The 16,947-nt window shown below is 40.5% G+C and overlaps 1 protein-coding gene across 1 annotated transcript in view; it reads left to right on the top strand.

Moving 5' to 3' along the window:
• RYR3 (ryanodine receptor 3) overlaps nucleotides 1-16,947 on the top strand; it is a 269,478-nt gene that overhangs the window by 220,053 nt on the left and 32,478 nt on the right. The window contains exons 72-77 of the mRNA XM_033144894.1: nucleotides 439-498; nucleotides 1,245-1,376; nucleotides 2,625-2,737; nucleotides 9,542-9,638; nucleotides 12,521-12,627; nucleotides 13,660-13,711. Coding sequence (XP_033000785.1) covers nucleotides 439-498; nucleotides 1,245-1,376; nucleotides 2,625-2,737; nucleotides 9,542-9,638; nucleotides 12,521-12,627; nucleotides 13,660-13,711 — 561 coding nt within the window. The remainder of the gene's footprint in view (nucleotides 1-438; nucleotides 499-1,244; nucleotides 1,377-2,624; nucleotides 2,738-9,541; nucleotides 9,639-12,520; nucleotides 12,628-13,659; nucleotides 13,712-16,947) is intronic.

Genomic DNA, 16,947 nt, shown 5'->3' on the forward strand with positions numbered 1-16,947 from the left:
TTCTTGATGGGAGGCAGCTGTCTAGGATCCTGTTCTCAGCTTTCCAGTTATTCTTCCAGATTGGATTCCAAGAAAGCAAATGGACAAGATTCGGTGTTTAAAAACATATAGATAATAATTGGGAAGAAGAACAGTCAAAAACATTCATTTACTAAATCCACAAATGTCAACACACAAAACTTTCTCCCCAGCTGTTTCAGAACTCTCCTTGCTTCTCACAGCCTCTTGTGTTCTTCACTCCTTCCCTTGGAAAAGCGGGTGCTCCTGTCTCTTCTGGGTTACAATATAATTATTCTATTGGCAAAACTTTGCAGCCCACTTGTAGATGGTTGTGGGCTGTCTCATCACCAGGATATTTGCTTCCTGGAAAGATAATTTAATTAGTTAGTCCAACTTTTATTATGGCACAGATTAATATATGCTTGTATTTCTATGCAGAAAGACACAGAAGAAGAGGTCAAGGAGCATTTACGTAATAACTTGCATTTGCAGGAGAAGGTAATGTTCAAAAAGGTCTGTCAGATGAAACATTTTTTAGCATTCGGCAAAGCTGTGAGGGCTATAGGATTTAGCAGAGACACCTCTATGCTTTTGGTATAGAAACTGCCTTTGTTGTGTGTCCCTAGTGATCCTCCTTGATCTGTCAGTGTCTTCTGATACCATTGACCATGGTATTCTTCTGAAGAGGCTGCCTGAGTTTGGAGTGGGTGGCAATGCTTTAAGATGGTTGCAGTCCTACTGGGACGACTGTTTTCAGAGGGTGGTGCTTGGGGAGTTTGGTTCAGCACTGTGGAGCCTTAAGTACCGGATTCGATTTTATCCACCGTTGTGTTTAATATTTACATGAAATTGCTGTGTCAGGTCATCTAGAGTTTTATAGTGCATTGTCAGTAATATGCAGATGATACATACACAGCTTTACTTCTCCTTTATGCTCCTGGCAAAAACATTATTTGCTCTAACCTTTGGATCATAATTTTCTGCTTGTCTGTTAGTGGGGTAGGGTGGAGTTAGAGTTGATTTTGGAATTTTCCCAGTGGCATGCTTTCCCTAATCTTCTAGGCTGAGTGAGTATAAGATAATGGCAGTCATATCCACATGCCCCCAGGCCTGCCATAATTGAAGTATAGGATTGCTGTGTAAGAGTGGGGCATTTTATTTCTTATTTCCCCCTCAAATGTTTATTTAAGTCTGCTAAATATTTTTAAACATTTTTGATACAAGATCATATGTGTTATTTGCAGTCAGATGACCCAGCTGTGAAATGGCAGCTGAACTTGTACAAGGATGTCTTGAAGGCTGATGAACCTGTTGATCCTGAGAAAATAGTTCAACGTGTGCAAAGGATCTCAGCAGCTGTGTATCATCTGGAACAGGTGAAAGGGATCTCAGCTATATATTTTCATAGCAGAACATGGAGTTCTTATCCAAGCACATATATTGTAACAGAGACCTATGTTTTAAACTGGGGAGTCCCTGGTTCAGATCTAGCTTCTGACACGTATTCAGTAGCTGGTGTTAACTAAGCTACTCTCAGCCTTAGCCCCCTGTCTGCAATATGAAGGGTAATACTACTGACTTAGCTTACAGGGATTGATTGATTGATTGAATTTATATACTGCCCTATACCCAGAGGTCTCAGGGCGGTTCACATAAAAGATCAACATAAAAGCCACAATATATATAAGCAAAATCAAAGCAACCCAATAATACCCCCCCCAAAGAGCCACATTTTAAAAGGGCATAGGATGTCAATCAGATCAACCAAAGGCCTAGTTAAAAAGAAATGGTTTTTTGCCTGGTGCCTAAAGGTGTATAATGAAGGCGCCAGGCAAACTTCCTTGGGGAGAACATTCCATAGATGGGGAGCCACTACAGAGAAGACCTGTTCTCGTGTTGCCACCCTCCAGGCCTCATGAAGAAGGGCCTCAGAAGGTAGATATAGGGGTGACAGTTCTAATGACAGCATTTATAACTTTGGGAAAGCTCAGCCTGTTCTGGATGCGCTGCACTTCTGTTGAAAGACAAGGCATTGTATCCATGAAGTCACTGTGTTCATAGAATGACTTCTGCTCATGCAGTGGAACTTTATTTACTCCCTTGTGCGCCCTCCAAATCTGCTCTGGAAGTCCTACTAGTGATTCCACAGGTGCAGTGAGTTCAGAGGATACAACCCCAGGTTTTCAATATATGGACACTCCAGGATCCAACTGTGCCTCTAGCCTCCTGTTTAGGAGTACTTTTGCACATCTCTGGGTGGTGTGTCCACTGCAGTTTTTCCTGGGAAAGGAAGATCAGAATTTAGTCCCTAAAGAGGAAAATTGTCTCCATCTATTATGGCATTCAGATGAACCCCAAAGATTATTCTGTTTCGCCAAACGTTTGGTTTGATGTGATTTTCTCTCCATTGTGAGGTTAGGTTTAATCTTGTGTGTTTTGTGCATGCATTTGTGTGTGTACACACACACACACACACACACACACACACACACACACACCGTGTTTAGGGCCAAGAGCCATGATATATAAAAATACAAATGAATGCCTGTATTTTCTACCATCGTAGACTTACAGATAGCATCAGCTGAACTGGAGCTGTTATTTACAATAGTGTTTTTCCATAGGTTGAGCAACCATTAAGATCAAAGAAAGCAGTTTGGCACAAACTCTTGTCAAAACAACGTAAAAGAGCTGTTGTGGCTTGTTTCAGGATGGCACCATTGTATAATCTGCCAAGGTACATAATTTTTAATTTTTCATTTTAAATGAGATTCTTGCTATTGCGCTTCAGAACAGTGGGTGTTCTTACCTAACATGCTTTCTGTGACACGGTATTGAAAGTTCATCTGATTTCTTAAAGTTTCCTGTTGGGACATATTTGAAGAGCATCATATGTCTTTGTAAAAGAGATGCTCTAATCCTTAATTCTGTTTCAAATGGAAATAGATAGAACACAAGACTCGCAGAAGCATTTTGTAAAGCAGTCTTGACAATATTCTAATAACACACTAGGATCCAAAATTAATTCTATCCTCAACTAGCGCTGCAAAAATACATTTCTATTACATTTCATTACCTTTTCATTTCTTTTCTGAATATCAGGGTGTCGTGTATTTGGTGAACTTATATATCAATTTTTAACCCTTTGCAGTCCCCAGCTGTTTTAAAACAGTAAACTGCAACCATAAGCAAATGTACCTGGAAGTGGGTCATGTTGAACTCAGTGATGCCTGCTTTTGAGTAGCCATTCATATATTTTTTAATTGCCAGGCTGCAATATGTTACCCACTTATTTGGGAGTTAGCCCACTGAACTATATGGAACTTACTTCTGAGCAGACGTGCATAGGATTGTACTGTTGGAACTACCTATCCTTCCCTTTTGCCACTATCCCTTGGCCAGGCATGTGGGCCCAGTTATCTGCTGCTATGTATGGGAAGTCTGTTTGCACCTCCTATCTTAGGGCTGCCATATGTCCGGATTTTCCCAGACATTACCTGGATTTCAAAGGTGGAATTGACATTGGGGGGGGGGGCGCTTTGTCCTGGATCAATCTTGTTGGCATTTTTGTAAAAACTTCCGGGGTGTCCTGATTTTTGCTTTTTGGAATATGGCAACCCTATTCTATATGTAGGGCATATTCTATATGCCAGCCCTTACTTGGAAACGTGTAATGCTAGGTAAACAGCTATGCCATTCCTTGAAATGAAAATCTTATGCATGACTCCCACAAAAAAGATTCCTAGGGCTGCAGATGTAGGCTGGAAGCTAGCCTGTTCATGCAGTATGCACATAAGAACAGCCTGTTATATCAGGCCCATCTAGTCCAGCTTCCTGTTCTCACCGTGGCCAACCAGATGCCTATGGGAGGCCTGCAAGCAGACCTGAATGCAACAGCATTCTCCCCTCCTGCAGTTTCCAGCAGCTGGCATTCTGAAGCATACTGCCTCCTACAGTGAAGGTAGAACATAAGCATCAGGGTTAGTAGTCATTGGCCACTGTGTCCTCCACTAATTTGTCTAATCCTCTGTCATGCTCCTGCCCTGAAACCCAATTACAGCAGCTCTTACTTGAGAGCAAGGAAGGTACCTTTATTTAGTCTAATAATGGTACAGGCTCAGCGCTGGGTCCAGAAATCATGATTCCAACATATAAGCAAGGATAGACAGTTTGGACAGATCCTTTTAGATCCCTAACACTATTTATGCATTAAAAAGCACAGGTCACAAGACCAATCCCAGGACTCCACTTTCTACATCCCTCCATTGGGAGAACTGTCCACTTATTTTTTATCTATTCTTCTCCCTGTTGTTTAACCTGTCCCTGATCTACAAGAGGATCTCTCCTCTTAGTTTATGACTGCTAAGCTTACTCAGGCAGTGAGGTAATTTGGTGAGGTTCTTTGTCAAAAGCTTTTGGAAGGTCCAAATGCACTATTGTCAATTTGATCACCTCTGTCTATATGCTTGTAGACGCTCTAATAGGTTAGTGAAACAAAAGTTGCCCTTGCAGAAGCCATGCTGATTTCTGCTTCAGCAAGACTTGTTCCTCCTATATGCTTTGTTATCTTATCTTTAACAATGTTTTCCACCAGTTTTCCCAGAACAGAGTTTGAACTTCCTGGCCTGTAATTTTCAACATCTCCCTGGAATCCCTTTTTTTAGAAGTGGTGTTGCATATTCTTAAGTAATTAAATTAGCTTTATTGTATTGCCAAAGGCCATGACAAAACCATGCAAAAACCATTCGGGGGGAAAAATATATATAAGACTATATAACTGTATATAAAAAACAGAGCCACTGTCTGAACCATCAAAATCAAAAAATGCAGATGCACGGGTAGATTGAGGACTCCACACAGCATACAATACTTTCCTATTTAGACCTCTGAATGGTGTTGCATTTGCCACTTTCCGGTCCTCAGGTATGGAAACTTTGTTTCCATTACCACTATTTTGGTCAGTTTCTCAGGCTCCCTTCATGCTGAAGTTAGTTCATGCACAGACATATATACCCTAGACTAGTGGCCAAAATTGTGGAAACCATTTGGGGAAAGTGTATTTCTGAGGTTTGATGGCTCATAACACCAATTTTTTTGTAATACCATGAAATTATATATCAATGGAAAGATAATTTAATGAGGAATGTGATGCAGCAAAGTTTGTTCAATTACAGTGGTACCTCGACTTACGAATTTAATCCATTCCGAATGCACATTCATAGGTCGAAAAATTCGTAAGTTGAAAAAAGCGAATTCCCCATAGGAATGCATTGGAAACGAAAAATTCGGAAAAATTCATAAGTCGAGTAAACCGCATCCAAAATTCGTAAGTAGAGTAAACCCCATCTAAAACCGCCAACGGATGTCCAAAAAATTGTAGGTGTGCGGGCACTTTTTTCATTCGTAAGTCGAAAAATTCATATGTCGAGTAATTCGTAAGTCGAGGTACCACTGTATCTGTATTCTATCAAAGGTTATAGCCAAATAACCAGAAAAGGGAAGCACAACTTGATTAGGTTGATAGGCAGTAGCTTTCCTTCATTTGAATGTAGCCAATGAGCATGAGTGTTTAGAGAGCCAATCAAGTGTTATGAGCCATCAAACCTCAGAAATACACTTTTTCCAAAGGGTTTCCACAATTTTGGCCGCTAGTGTACATGAAGAGAAGCAGGGGCTCTGCTTCTACTTTTTTCCTAGAGGGAAGCTGAAATCTCTCATTGTGCACATAATGGCAGGACATACAGCTCTGTGCCTGTCAGTAAAAGAGTTGGGGCTTAAGAATACCCTCTCCCACATATTCAGCTCTTTGTGCTACATCTAGGGGAAGGGTGGATTGCGCCCAAGATCCTTTGAAGAAACCACTTAGAAATTATTTCAAATAGACCTGATGGTTATGCAAGTGTTACGCAGTCCATTCTCTTTGAACCACAACCAGTAATATGTTAATTATACATTTCTTGCATTTTTCTTATTTTAGCTTCCAGGTTGCCTTGGGAAACTGAGAACTCAATATTTGATTATTTATTGGTGGCACGAGGGAGCAGTCTGAAAATGGTTTAACAGTATATTTCAGGATTGCTGAAGCTTTATTGATGTTAATGCAAACCTCTGGTCAAAATTTTGCAGTCCATCCAGATATACCTGCATCTCTCTTTTTGTGTTTGGACCTATGATTGATTGACTGGCCTTGGTTGTTTTCATAATTTAGGGTGTGTACTGCTGTTTAGTTCCTTGTGATAGTAAATCTTAAAAAAAAGAATGAAAATGTGTTCTCTCCTCAACAGCTGCACACACCTCATCTCATATTGCTCAGGAGGCATATCTGCTCCTCCAGAATGGATTTTGGAGGCTGTAGGTGGCTGCAGAATGGCAGATAAATCCTTAATATTAATTTCCTCAAACATTTCTTTGAATCTAAGACATTGCTTTTATGGATTAAGTAGGCATAACTAAGTGTGTGATTTCAGTCTCACTCTCTAATTTCTGTTGACATCTACACAATATTTTAAAAATGAGGGACACAATTTGTGTAACAGCAGAGATGGGGAACAAGAGTCCCGGCATTCATGGGATTTCCACTGCCACCAATAATATATGGAATTATTTGTGACTACCCTTCGTGACAATGGGATATCCCCGCTTGTGCATACAATTTTGGCTTGGTGGACTGCAAACTGTATGGACTTGCTGTGTTATGAATATGAATATCTATATTTGAGTGTGACTTTTGAAGAATTGAACCTTCGTTTTTAAGAAGAATCCAAATACTTAGGATTGTCGTCATTATTTTTAATATAATCAGGGCTATATAGAACTTGGACAGAATGAGATGATATGCAAAACTATTAACATAAAAAGAGATGTAAAATTATTAATATATTTTACATATTTAGATAACCGTTGCTCTTAATTGCTTTACTATAATTAAATTGTGTTTTTATTGTTAGTTGAAACCTATATGCTTTTCTTCAGACACAAAATTAGCAATTTCTACCTGAGCACCTTCCAACGTGTATGGCTGGAAAAAGTACATGAAAAAACTCAATATGACAGGCTCATATTCACATTAACGGTAATGTAATGGAGAGCCTCTTGCTTACGCACACACTTACTCCTTTCCCAGCCATGATATGATGTCATACAATGAGTTTGTACAATTTAATAAGGGATTCTGATTGGTCAGTCCAAGTTGAAAAAAATTGTAGAAATTCTGGCAGTGAAGCACAAGAAATGAATTAAATAACAATTTATTGTTGCAATAATAAATGAAGGGTGCATATTCAGTGTGTTATGTGTTTCCTAAAAATGACAGTGCTTAAGTTGTATTTGCTGTGAGTGTTTCTTTAAAAAGTATTTTTCTCCAGAGGTTCCTAGAAGATAGTCAGTAGTACCTTTGGGATGACATCCCCTATTGAAGCACACATGCTGAGATAATCAATCTTCACTTCCTTTTAGAGGAGCACCAGTTTCCCAGACTGGCTCTGCTTCATGAGGCAACCGGCCCATGCAGATCTGGAGCACATATGAGCCCAATTCACAAGCGGGCTTCTTCTTACATGTTTTTCTTTCTCTCTTCCTTTATTTTGAGTTATTTCCCCACTCTGCTTCTGACACTTCCTAGAAGGACTGAGAGGCTCTCTATGAGGATTGAGGTTGGCGTTTCAAAGGCCCTAGTTTTTCCACCCTCACTGCAGGTGGAAGAGGGACCAGGCTGCATAATGCTTCATCTCTCTTTGGTGGCACCCTTTCTGATCCTTATAGACCCATAGATCACCAGTGATGCCTCACCAAAGTCCAGGAAGAACAAGCTGCAACACATTTCCCCATTCCCAGTTCCAGGTCAATAGGATGAGTTGAGGTCTCTACCCCCTTGGTTGAAGGCAAGCAGCAACCATTTGGGACGTTGGGCTCCCATAATGCAGTTCTGTCCCTGCCTTTGGCAGCCAGTTGCCATTAGCTCCCACTGATCTCAGTTTTTTCTTTTTTCTTTTTCACTCCTTTTACCTACCTTGGGCCTTAAATAGCATAGATAGCTTAGTCTGTGTCTTTTCTCCCACAACCCATAGCGGTGTTTTATTCCACTTCACTTTGTCTTTATGGCGCAGCAAGACAGAGACCCCCCCAACCCCTGGCGACCCCCGGGAGGAATAATGACTCATGACAACGTGTTATGGAATTAAAATTGGCCACAACTTTATTAAACTTTCAGGTGTAGGGAGACCTTGGCTTAGGCATTGGGTGTTTATCCCTCCCAGTCCCCGGCCGGGGATCTGGAGAACATCAGGGTTATCCAAACTGTGTGGGGATTGGGCTGGCTCTTGGAAACGTATGTTTAAGCAGAGAGCCCACCCCCCCCCAACGCAGGGGAGAGCACTGACAACCTAATGGCGTATGGCCAGTGACTCCCCTCAACACAACCCCTTTAACGGGGAACCCTGAGATCACTGCCACAAGGGGGGCATGGGTCACCGCTTCATGCCCCCCCCATTTAGGGAAGATAGACTAAAAGATTCCGGGGAGCAGACTAAGAGCTCTCAGGTAAGTTCCGCCCTCTATTGTGTGTGCAGGGCGGTCCTAATCCTACCTGGTCAACTCCCCTGGCAACACCTCCCCAGTTGGGATTGGTTAACTGTCTGAGGTTAGGCAGGAACCTCCAGGTACCCAGCTTCGGTGGCAAAGCCAGTCTGACGGGGGATCGTGTAGGGCCAGGGGGCTGTGCGCGACTACGCAAAAAACAACAAGCCATTTGAAGTGGGGAGCGGTTATTTTGTTGTTTTCCCCCCGAAGCACATCCTGCCGCCTCTCCTTATGCTGCTCTCCGCTTTTTTTTCTTTTTCTTAAAAAAGAAAAGCTGTTCTGTTTACCTCTTCTTCATCACTTCTTGGTTGAACATCTTCCTGTTCTTCAGACCTCTTCTGCTCAGCCCAGAAGAAGCTCTGAAGGACTTATCTGGTTGAATCCAGACACATACTTAAGGTGTTGCTCACTCACAAGAGAGATTATGAAAGACCCAACAGGATACTGTATCTTCTCCATATTTCAACAACCAGTCCTTCCATAGCTTAAGGCAACGAAGTAGAAAAAGAGACTTTAAACCCAACGAATTGTGGAACAAACCACACCACACACCCCAAGTGCTCTGAGGTTATTTAGATTCTATTGTATGTGCAGCAGAATATGCAATGGAATATGATGGCATGAAGGCTTTTTTTTCATACTCTGTGTATCTGTTTATTGTAAGTTACATTCTGTGTAACTTAATTTCCGTCAAACATCGGGGAAATTACTTATTTATTTTATTATTATTATTATATCACAATCCAAGGATCGATCACAGGGCAGTTTACAATATGAAAACACAAAAATAAATGCCATAGTAACAGACAAAAACAATGATCTGTTTTTTAAAAAATAATATTTACTGACCAATCAGAGGAACACAATTGTACAAAATCCATATGCTTACTAATCATTAACCGCATAAGCTTTTATACTGTATTCCGTTTATCCCTCTTGATCTCACTTTCACCCCCCCTCCCAGGCACCGCTCTATTAACCTGTTCCTCCATGGTTATCAGAAATATTGGATAGAAACAGAGGAATATTCCTTTGAGGAGAAACTAGTTCAGGATTTGGCTGTAAGTACAGATATGGCCGGTTTCAAGTGCCCACATTGATCCATATTATCTAACTATATATTTATATCTGTATCTATATTAAAATGTGTATCACTCTTTTCCTATGCCAGCGTTAATGTTCTTCAATATATAAGGTATAAGAAATAGCCAAGCTGTGCAGTATAACACTGATATATTCTGTGCATCCATGGACACAGCTATGGCTTATGCCAATATCCAAAATTGCTTTTTTATTTTTTTAAAATGGTTTGAACTATAACTTATCATTGTTCTGCTTTGTTCAGCTTGGCAATTCCTACGTTTTAATTAACATTTTCTTTGAAGGCTTAACACAATTAATGCTTCTTTGTGGTTTGGATTTTGGTTATTGCATAACCCTTCTTTTTATTTTAACATTCTAAGCTGTTCTACAAGTTAATTTGGCTTTCTCCTGATACTCCAATAGAGTGGTATTCTAATGAACTATAAACTTGTATGACAGCATTAAGCAACAAAAGTTTCCTTCCATATATTAAAATTGGAATTATTTATGCTTCTACTTCACCTTTTATTAGAACTTAATTCTAATTAAGATAAGTATGTGCATGTATTTCTAAGCTTCAGACAGTTTTAGCTGTCTTCTTTTTAACTGACAACCTAAGAAGTGTTTTAATTATTGTTTTATTTCTGTGTACATGTGAAATGATTCATTCCCCCAGCTATCATTAATAGAGGTTTCTATCACATGAATGCAGTGGAGAAACCAAGTAATAGTTTTATTAGTTAATTACCTCTATTAGTTTGCAACCATTTCAACAGTTGGTATGAAGTGGTATTAACCTATCACTGTGGGAAAAGTTTACTGACCTAAAATATTCATTTTCTCTTAAAATACAAGGGTATTTAAACTGTCCCTGACACAAGCTACATCCACACTAAACTTTGAGTGAGGGACCATCATTTTGCATTCATTCACATTTTACAGGGCTCCTCATAACATCATCATCTGCTTGTAATTTTCCTAGTGCTCCTTCTGCCTTTTTCTTTTCTCACTGCAGAAAGTCTGGGTGCTTTTTAGAGGAATAGAAAAGCAGTGCGATACTTGCGAGTGTAGAGGCTGCTTTTCCATCTTTTAAAGAGATGTGGTTTTGACATGTATAGTAAAGTTATCAGGCAGGTGAAACTATCATATCTCATCTAACTCTTTGTAGTGGGCAACATTTTATAATCCCTTCAATTTTTAAATCACTATTTAAATTAGTACTAAAATCCTTTTATGACTTTTTTATATTTAAAAAAAAGGTTGTTGTTGTTGTTCAGTCGTTCAGTCGTGTCCGACTCTTCGTGACCCCATGGACCAGAGCACACCAGGCACGCCTATCCTCCACTGCCTCTCGTAGTTTGGCCAAACTCATGTTAGTAGCTTCGAGAACACTGTCCAACCATCTCATCCTCTGTCGTCCCCTTCTCCTTGTGCCCTCCATCTTTCCCAACATCAGGGTCTTTTCCAGGGAGTCTTCTCTTCTCATGAGGTGGCCAAAGTACTGGAGCCTCAACTTCAGGATCTGTCCTTCTAGTGAGCACTCAGGGCTGATTTCTTTGAGAATGGATAGGTTTGATCTTCTTGCAGTCCATGGGACTCTCAAGAGTCTCCTCCAGCACCATAATTCAAAAGCATCAATTCTTTTAGGTACTAAAATGGCAGCAAAAATATGGTGCAGTGTTATAACACTACATCATTGATTTTAAAAAGAAAAACGTATTTCTAGCTTCTGCAGTTTTAGCCATTTTTGTAGAATTAATATTTCCAGTCTATAATTCCAGTCCAAAACAAACATATATTTTTTGGAAATTGCATTAATAGCAATGAACAATCGCGGTCAAATTAAGTAAGTACTTAATGCTAAATAAATAAATGTTTTTAATTTTCAAAGTAATTCTTAGAATCATCCACCCAACTCCTAAGTCACACGAACAGCTTTTTAAATCTTCTCTTCCACACCCACAACAGATATGCCATGACCACGGGAGTTGACAGAACATAGCAGGATGAACATATAAGGACAGAACATAGCAGGATGAACATATAGGGAAAGAGCAATAGCTGCAATTGCCTGCAAAGTCAGTTGCAATTCTGTTTGAAGTTTACTGTGGAAGAGCGATGACTTAATAGTGCTAAGAACCCACCCTTAGATTATTTAGCATGGTGGAAAATATTGTACATAGGATTGTCTTTTAAAGATTGGCTTTGATGCTTTTACAGTTGAGTTGCCAGAGGTATTTAAGAAGCTATATGATTTGCAGGAGAGAGATTATATTATTGTGTTTCTTGTAAGAGGTTGTGTGGATGGTTGTACATAAAACCATCATCATGGCAAGCAGAGAGAGAAATGGGCTACGCACTTCATTTGTCTGACCTAGGTATGTGTTATGCTTCATATGCTTTGAAGAAACTGTAATTCTCATGAAAAGCAACAGCATCTAAGGGCTCAGAGACAGCTGCATTCTGCACAGAATAAAGTGCTCCCACCACCATCTATCTCAGATGACTCTGTATGACTGACACAGAAGGCCCAATCCATGCTGTATAGACTTCAGAAATCATGGAATCGTGAACCATAGAACTGATGCTGCATCAGTAGCACCTGTGGGGTTCCAGGAGTATCTAGGCAGGCCAGACAGAACAAATCAGAACCCTGAATAATAATGGGCATCTGATCAAAATCAGTGTTTTCCTATAATTAGTTACATTTCTTTATATACTTTGTTCATTTTTTTTAATAAATGTACTGGTGTTATGTTAGAAAAGATCTTGTGACTCAAGATGGTTGGTTTGCAAGATGTTTGTTGCATTTCATTTCGTTTCTTTTATTACTCATGCACCCAATATAATTATTGCACAGACTCCCCCGCAAAAAAGTGAGGAGGAAGAGGAAGAAACTGAAAAACATCCTGATCCTCTTCATCAGATCATTCTTCATTTCAGCCGGAATGCACTAACCGAACGAAGGTAACTGCACTTTATTCAAAGCTATATTATAGGCCCACCATCTTTTCTGCACTTCCAGAAGCAGTTTGATTTGCTTAAAAACAAAAACAAAAACATGATCCATCAGGATCCATTTGTTTGCATGGTCTCACATAGTTAAAGGTAAAGGTAAAGGGACCCCTGACCATTAGGTCCAGCCGCAGATGACTCTGGGGTTGCGGTGCTCATCTCGCTCTATAGGCCGAGGGAGCCGGCGTTTGTCTGCAGACAGCTTCCGGGTCATGTGGCCAGCATGACTAAGTCGCTTCTGGCAAACCAGAGCAGCACACGAAAACACCGTTTACCTTCCCGCCAGAGTGGTACCTATTTATCTACTTGCACTTTGATGTGCTTTCGAACTGCTAGGTGGACAGGAGCAGGGACCGAGCAACGGGAGCTCACCCTGTCGCAGGGATTCGAACTGCCGACCTTCTGATCGGAGATTTCTGTTAACTAGAGGGGAAATGATGGTCCTTTTTTGAGTAGTGTGTGGGAAGATATTATTGTTAGGTATGGGTGTCACTGTGCCACTTTTAAATGGTGTTAATCTTAAACAAGATTAAAGAGTAGAAAGTAAGTCAATGTTAAAACTTTTAAGAAGTATGCCTGTTTAACAGTGAGATTACAACCTTTTCAAAATCCTCTTGTGGGAAGTCAATTTCATACCTGATAACGATCACAGATAATCATCAGCACCATAGAAAATTCATGATTAGAATCTCTGGCTGCTTGCAAACACTTTTAGAGTACAATAGCGGATAAATAAATTCCACTCTTGTGAAATACACAGATGTATTATTCAGTTGTGAATGCACATGGTAAATATATGTTTTAACAAAGAATTTGCCAAAGTTCCTAACCTTATGGGGTTGTAAGATCGTATCATGGGATTGCAAGAAAATGAAAGTCTCTCTGCTTTGATTATTATTGGAACTGCAGCTCACAGATGTTTTAACTGGTGACTTTTAAGTCCTCTTCAGAAGCTGTTTTAATAATACTTCCACTTTCTTACAGCAAATTGGAAAATGACCCTTTGTACACTGCATATTCAGCAATGATGGCAATGGTGAGTATCTAATTTCATTGTTAATTCTGCAGTGATGACAAAGGTGATTATGTACCCTAAAACAAATACTCTAGTTCTTCAGCTGTTTTTTTTTTTCATAGATCTCTGTAATCTGTTTTTATCCTATTGGCAGTCCAGCTGCCTGGTTTTAGTATTACACAAAAATTATACCTAATGTGAAACTGTGCCCTTGAAGCGGCTGCTTCTAATTCTATATAAGCTGTTTAAGGGGTACATTTAAGTTTTTGTTTAATTCCTAACTATGTAATTGAAACAGCAAATTACATTTTCTATTTTAGCATTCTTCTTGTTTTCAACAGGTGAAGTTACATAAGTTCTGTTGTTAGTTAAGAACTGATCCTGTCTTTAAAAAACAGGTGCCGGAACTCACCATGAACACCTCCCTTGTTCTCTTAGAACAGGCATGTCCAACAGGTAGATCGTGATCTACCAGTAGATCACTGGACGTCTGCGGTAGATCACTGGCTCCCCCCTAAGAAGCTGAACAACTGTGGCTCCCCTTAAAAAAGCACAACATTTTACCTCCTCCCTGAAAAAAACTCAACAACTTTGACCGGAACCCCCCCCCCAAAATGGGCCTTCCTCCTTCCTAAAAAAAGCTCAACTACTTTGACCTGAACCCCAAAAAGGGGGTAGATCACTGCTAGTTTATAACTCTGTGAATAGATTGCAGTCTCTTGGGAGTTGGCCACCCCTGTCTTAGAATGTCAATGGCACCCGTCTGAGAGGTGCCAAAACTGAGTTTCCGCTGAAAAAAGCCCTGCTGTTGTCCATCATCAGCACTGTACTCATATGTGGAGGGATCCCCCTAAGGCTTAATAGAGCCCCATTTCCCCCTCATACCCCCATGACACATGTACATATTCCATCTTGGAAGCAGAGGGAAACATTCCCTTAGAAGGGACTCATTTCTTGGAGGACAAACATGTGCCAAGGATACTTCTCTGAGGGTTGGATGGATCCTGGTAGTGAGTGATTTGATTATTAAGACCATGAATAGTTGAAAAGATTGTTGTTGTTGCCCATTGCCTAGGTAGCCTATTAGATAGTGCTTGGGGAGAAGTCAGTGGCTGTGGTGGATGGTTGGCACCAGTTACATAGGGAAATGTAGTTATGAGGTCCTGGAAGCAAACTTTAGTTGTTGAGTAGGATGCTGAAAGCCAGGACCTCCAAGGTAGCTCTGAAATCTTACCAGTCCAACATATGGGGTCAGCTAGACAGGTGCAGCATTTTAGTCGCAAAGCATGGTTGAGATGATGGTCTTGGGAGGAGGGGTTTGGATTTTTTCAGGCATTGGGGAACTTTCTGGACAAGCCAAATTTGTAAAAAGGGGGAAGGGGGGGGAGGACGACCTCTACTTAAACCGGGATGGAAACAGATTATTGGTGTTTAAAATTGAAAGATGCCAAAGCAGCTTTTAAACTGATTGAGAGAGGAAAGTCAACAGTGGCAGAGGAGGATCTGATTTGGAACAAATCTCCTGGGATGTAGGTGATAAAATTAAAGAATATTTAAACAGGGGAGATGTAGAATTAGGCATTAGGAGTTCAGGGGCACATGATAGCAGTCAGAAAAGCCAAAGCACCACAGGTCAAAATGCAAGTGCCGAAGACACTTGAAGAGAGAGACTGTATACAAGTGTGCATACAGGTATGCTTATGCTACAAGCCTCCAAACCAAGATGGGTGAACTGGAGTGCTCAGTCATGGAGGATGGCATTGTTATAGTGGGCATAATAGAAACCTGGTGGAACTGAGAGAACCAGTGGTTTCTCTGGATATGAGCTCTATAGGAAGGACAGGAAAGGACAATACTGGAGGTGGAGTTGCTTTGTATGTCAAATACAGCATTTAGTCCAGCAAGCTAGAAATCCCCAAAGGGACAGACTTCTCACAGAATTATTGTAGATGATGATATCAGGTCCCAAGAGTAATTTAGTACCGGGGTATGCCTCATTAGCAATGCCCACATTTGGAGAACTGTAGAATTGGAAAAGGTTCAGAAAAGGGCAACCAAAATGATCAAGGGATTGGAGCGACTCCCTTGTGGAGAAAGATTGCAGCCTTTGGGATTTATACAATAGAAGTTAATAAAAGGATTCAGAACATGGAGAAAGTGTGAAAAGAAACGTTTTAATCCATGTCTTGTAACATGGGGACTTGTGGGGGCGGGGCGGGAAATGAAGCTCATTTTGGGATATTCGAGACAGATAAAAGGAAGTACTTCTTTACGCAGCACATATATGAAACTCACTCTTCCGGGAGAGAGTGTTGGTCACCAACTTGGATGTCTTTAAAGGATTAGACAAATTCATCGAGGATAAAGCTGTTAAAGGCTACTGGTCATGATGGTGTGTTCCATCTCCACTGACAGAAATTAGCCTTGCAGATGATAGAGTGCTGTTGCATTCAGGTCCTGCCTTTGTGCTTTCCACAGGTTCCTGTTTGGTCACTGGAAGAACAGGATGCCAAACTAGCTGGGCCAGTGGCCTGATCCAGCAGGCTATTATGTTATATTCACCCAGACCTTGTTCCTTTGCTTGGCCAATGAATGAATGAATGCTTGAAGCTTGTGAGGATGAGGGAAGAGGGACTTTGTTGTGTTTTATGGGAATAATATTTATTGGCAGACCACCTTTAAAACTGTGAATCAGATGAAAGACATCGTCAGGTTTAGAATACTGATTTAGGACTTGGAAATAACCTCAGGTTTGGAAAGTTTCTAGAAATAGAGAATGACCATTCAGAGGAAATACTGATATATATCAATCAGGCTTGATAACATTCCCAGATAGAATGATTCTGTGAATGGGAGTTGCCATGGGGATCAGAGAACATTGAGAGAGTAACCAACTGAAACAGAACCCTGAACGAGGGTTGGTTGGAAGATAGCTGGCATTTGTATGCTGTTGGGACACTTACTCTGAGCTGCTAGGGATCTTAGCCTAATGTGGCATGAAAAGAAAATTGAAAAGTGGAGTACCTGAAGCCAGCTGATAATACTGAGTTGACTAGCACAGGGTGGTGGAGAAACCTTTCAGGACCAGCACCTCTGGAATATTTGTTTTGTTGGTTTGTCTGGAAAGATTGGAGATCATTGTGTATAACTGCAAGTGCAACATGTGAGAAAATGGGAAAGGGATGGGGAAGAGCAAGTGTAAAAGTTACAGCCCTTTCTGATACTTCTACTCTCTTTTTTTGCTGTCTACACCACAA

Source organism: Lacerta agilis, chromosome 1 (assembly GCF_009819535.1).
Source record: "Lacerta agilis isolate rLacAgi1 chromosome 1, rLacAgi1.pri, whole genome shotgun sequence".
In the NCBI taxonomy this organism is placed as follows: Eukaryota; Metazoa; Chordata; class Lepidosauria; order Squamata; family Lacertidae; genus Lacerta; species Lacerta agilis.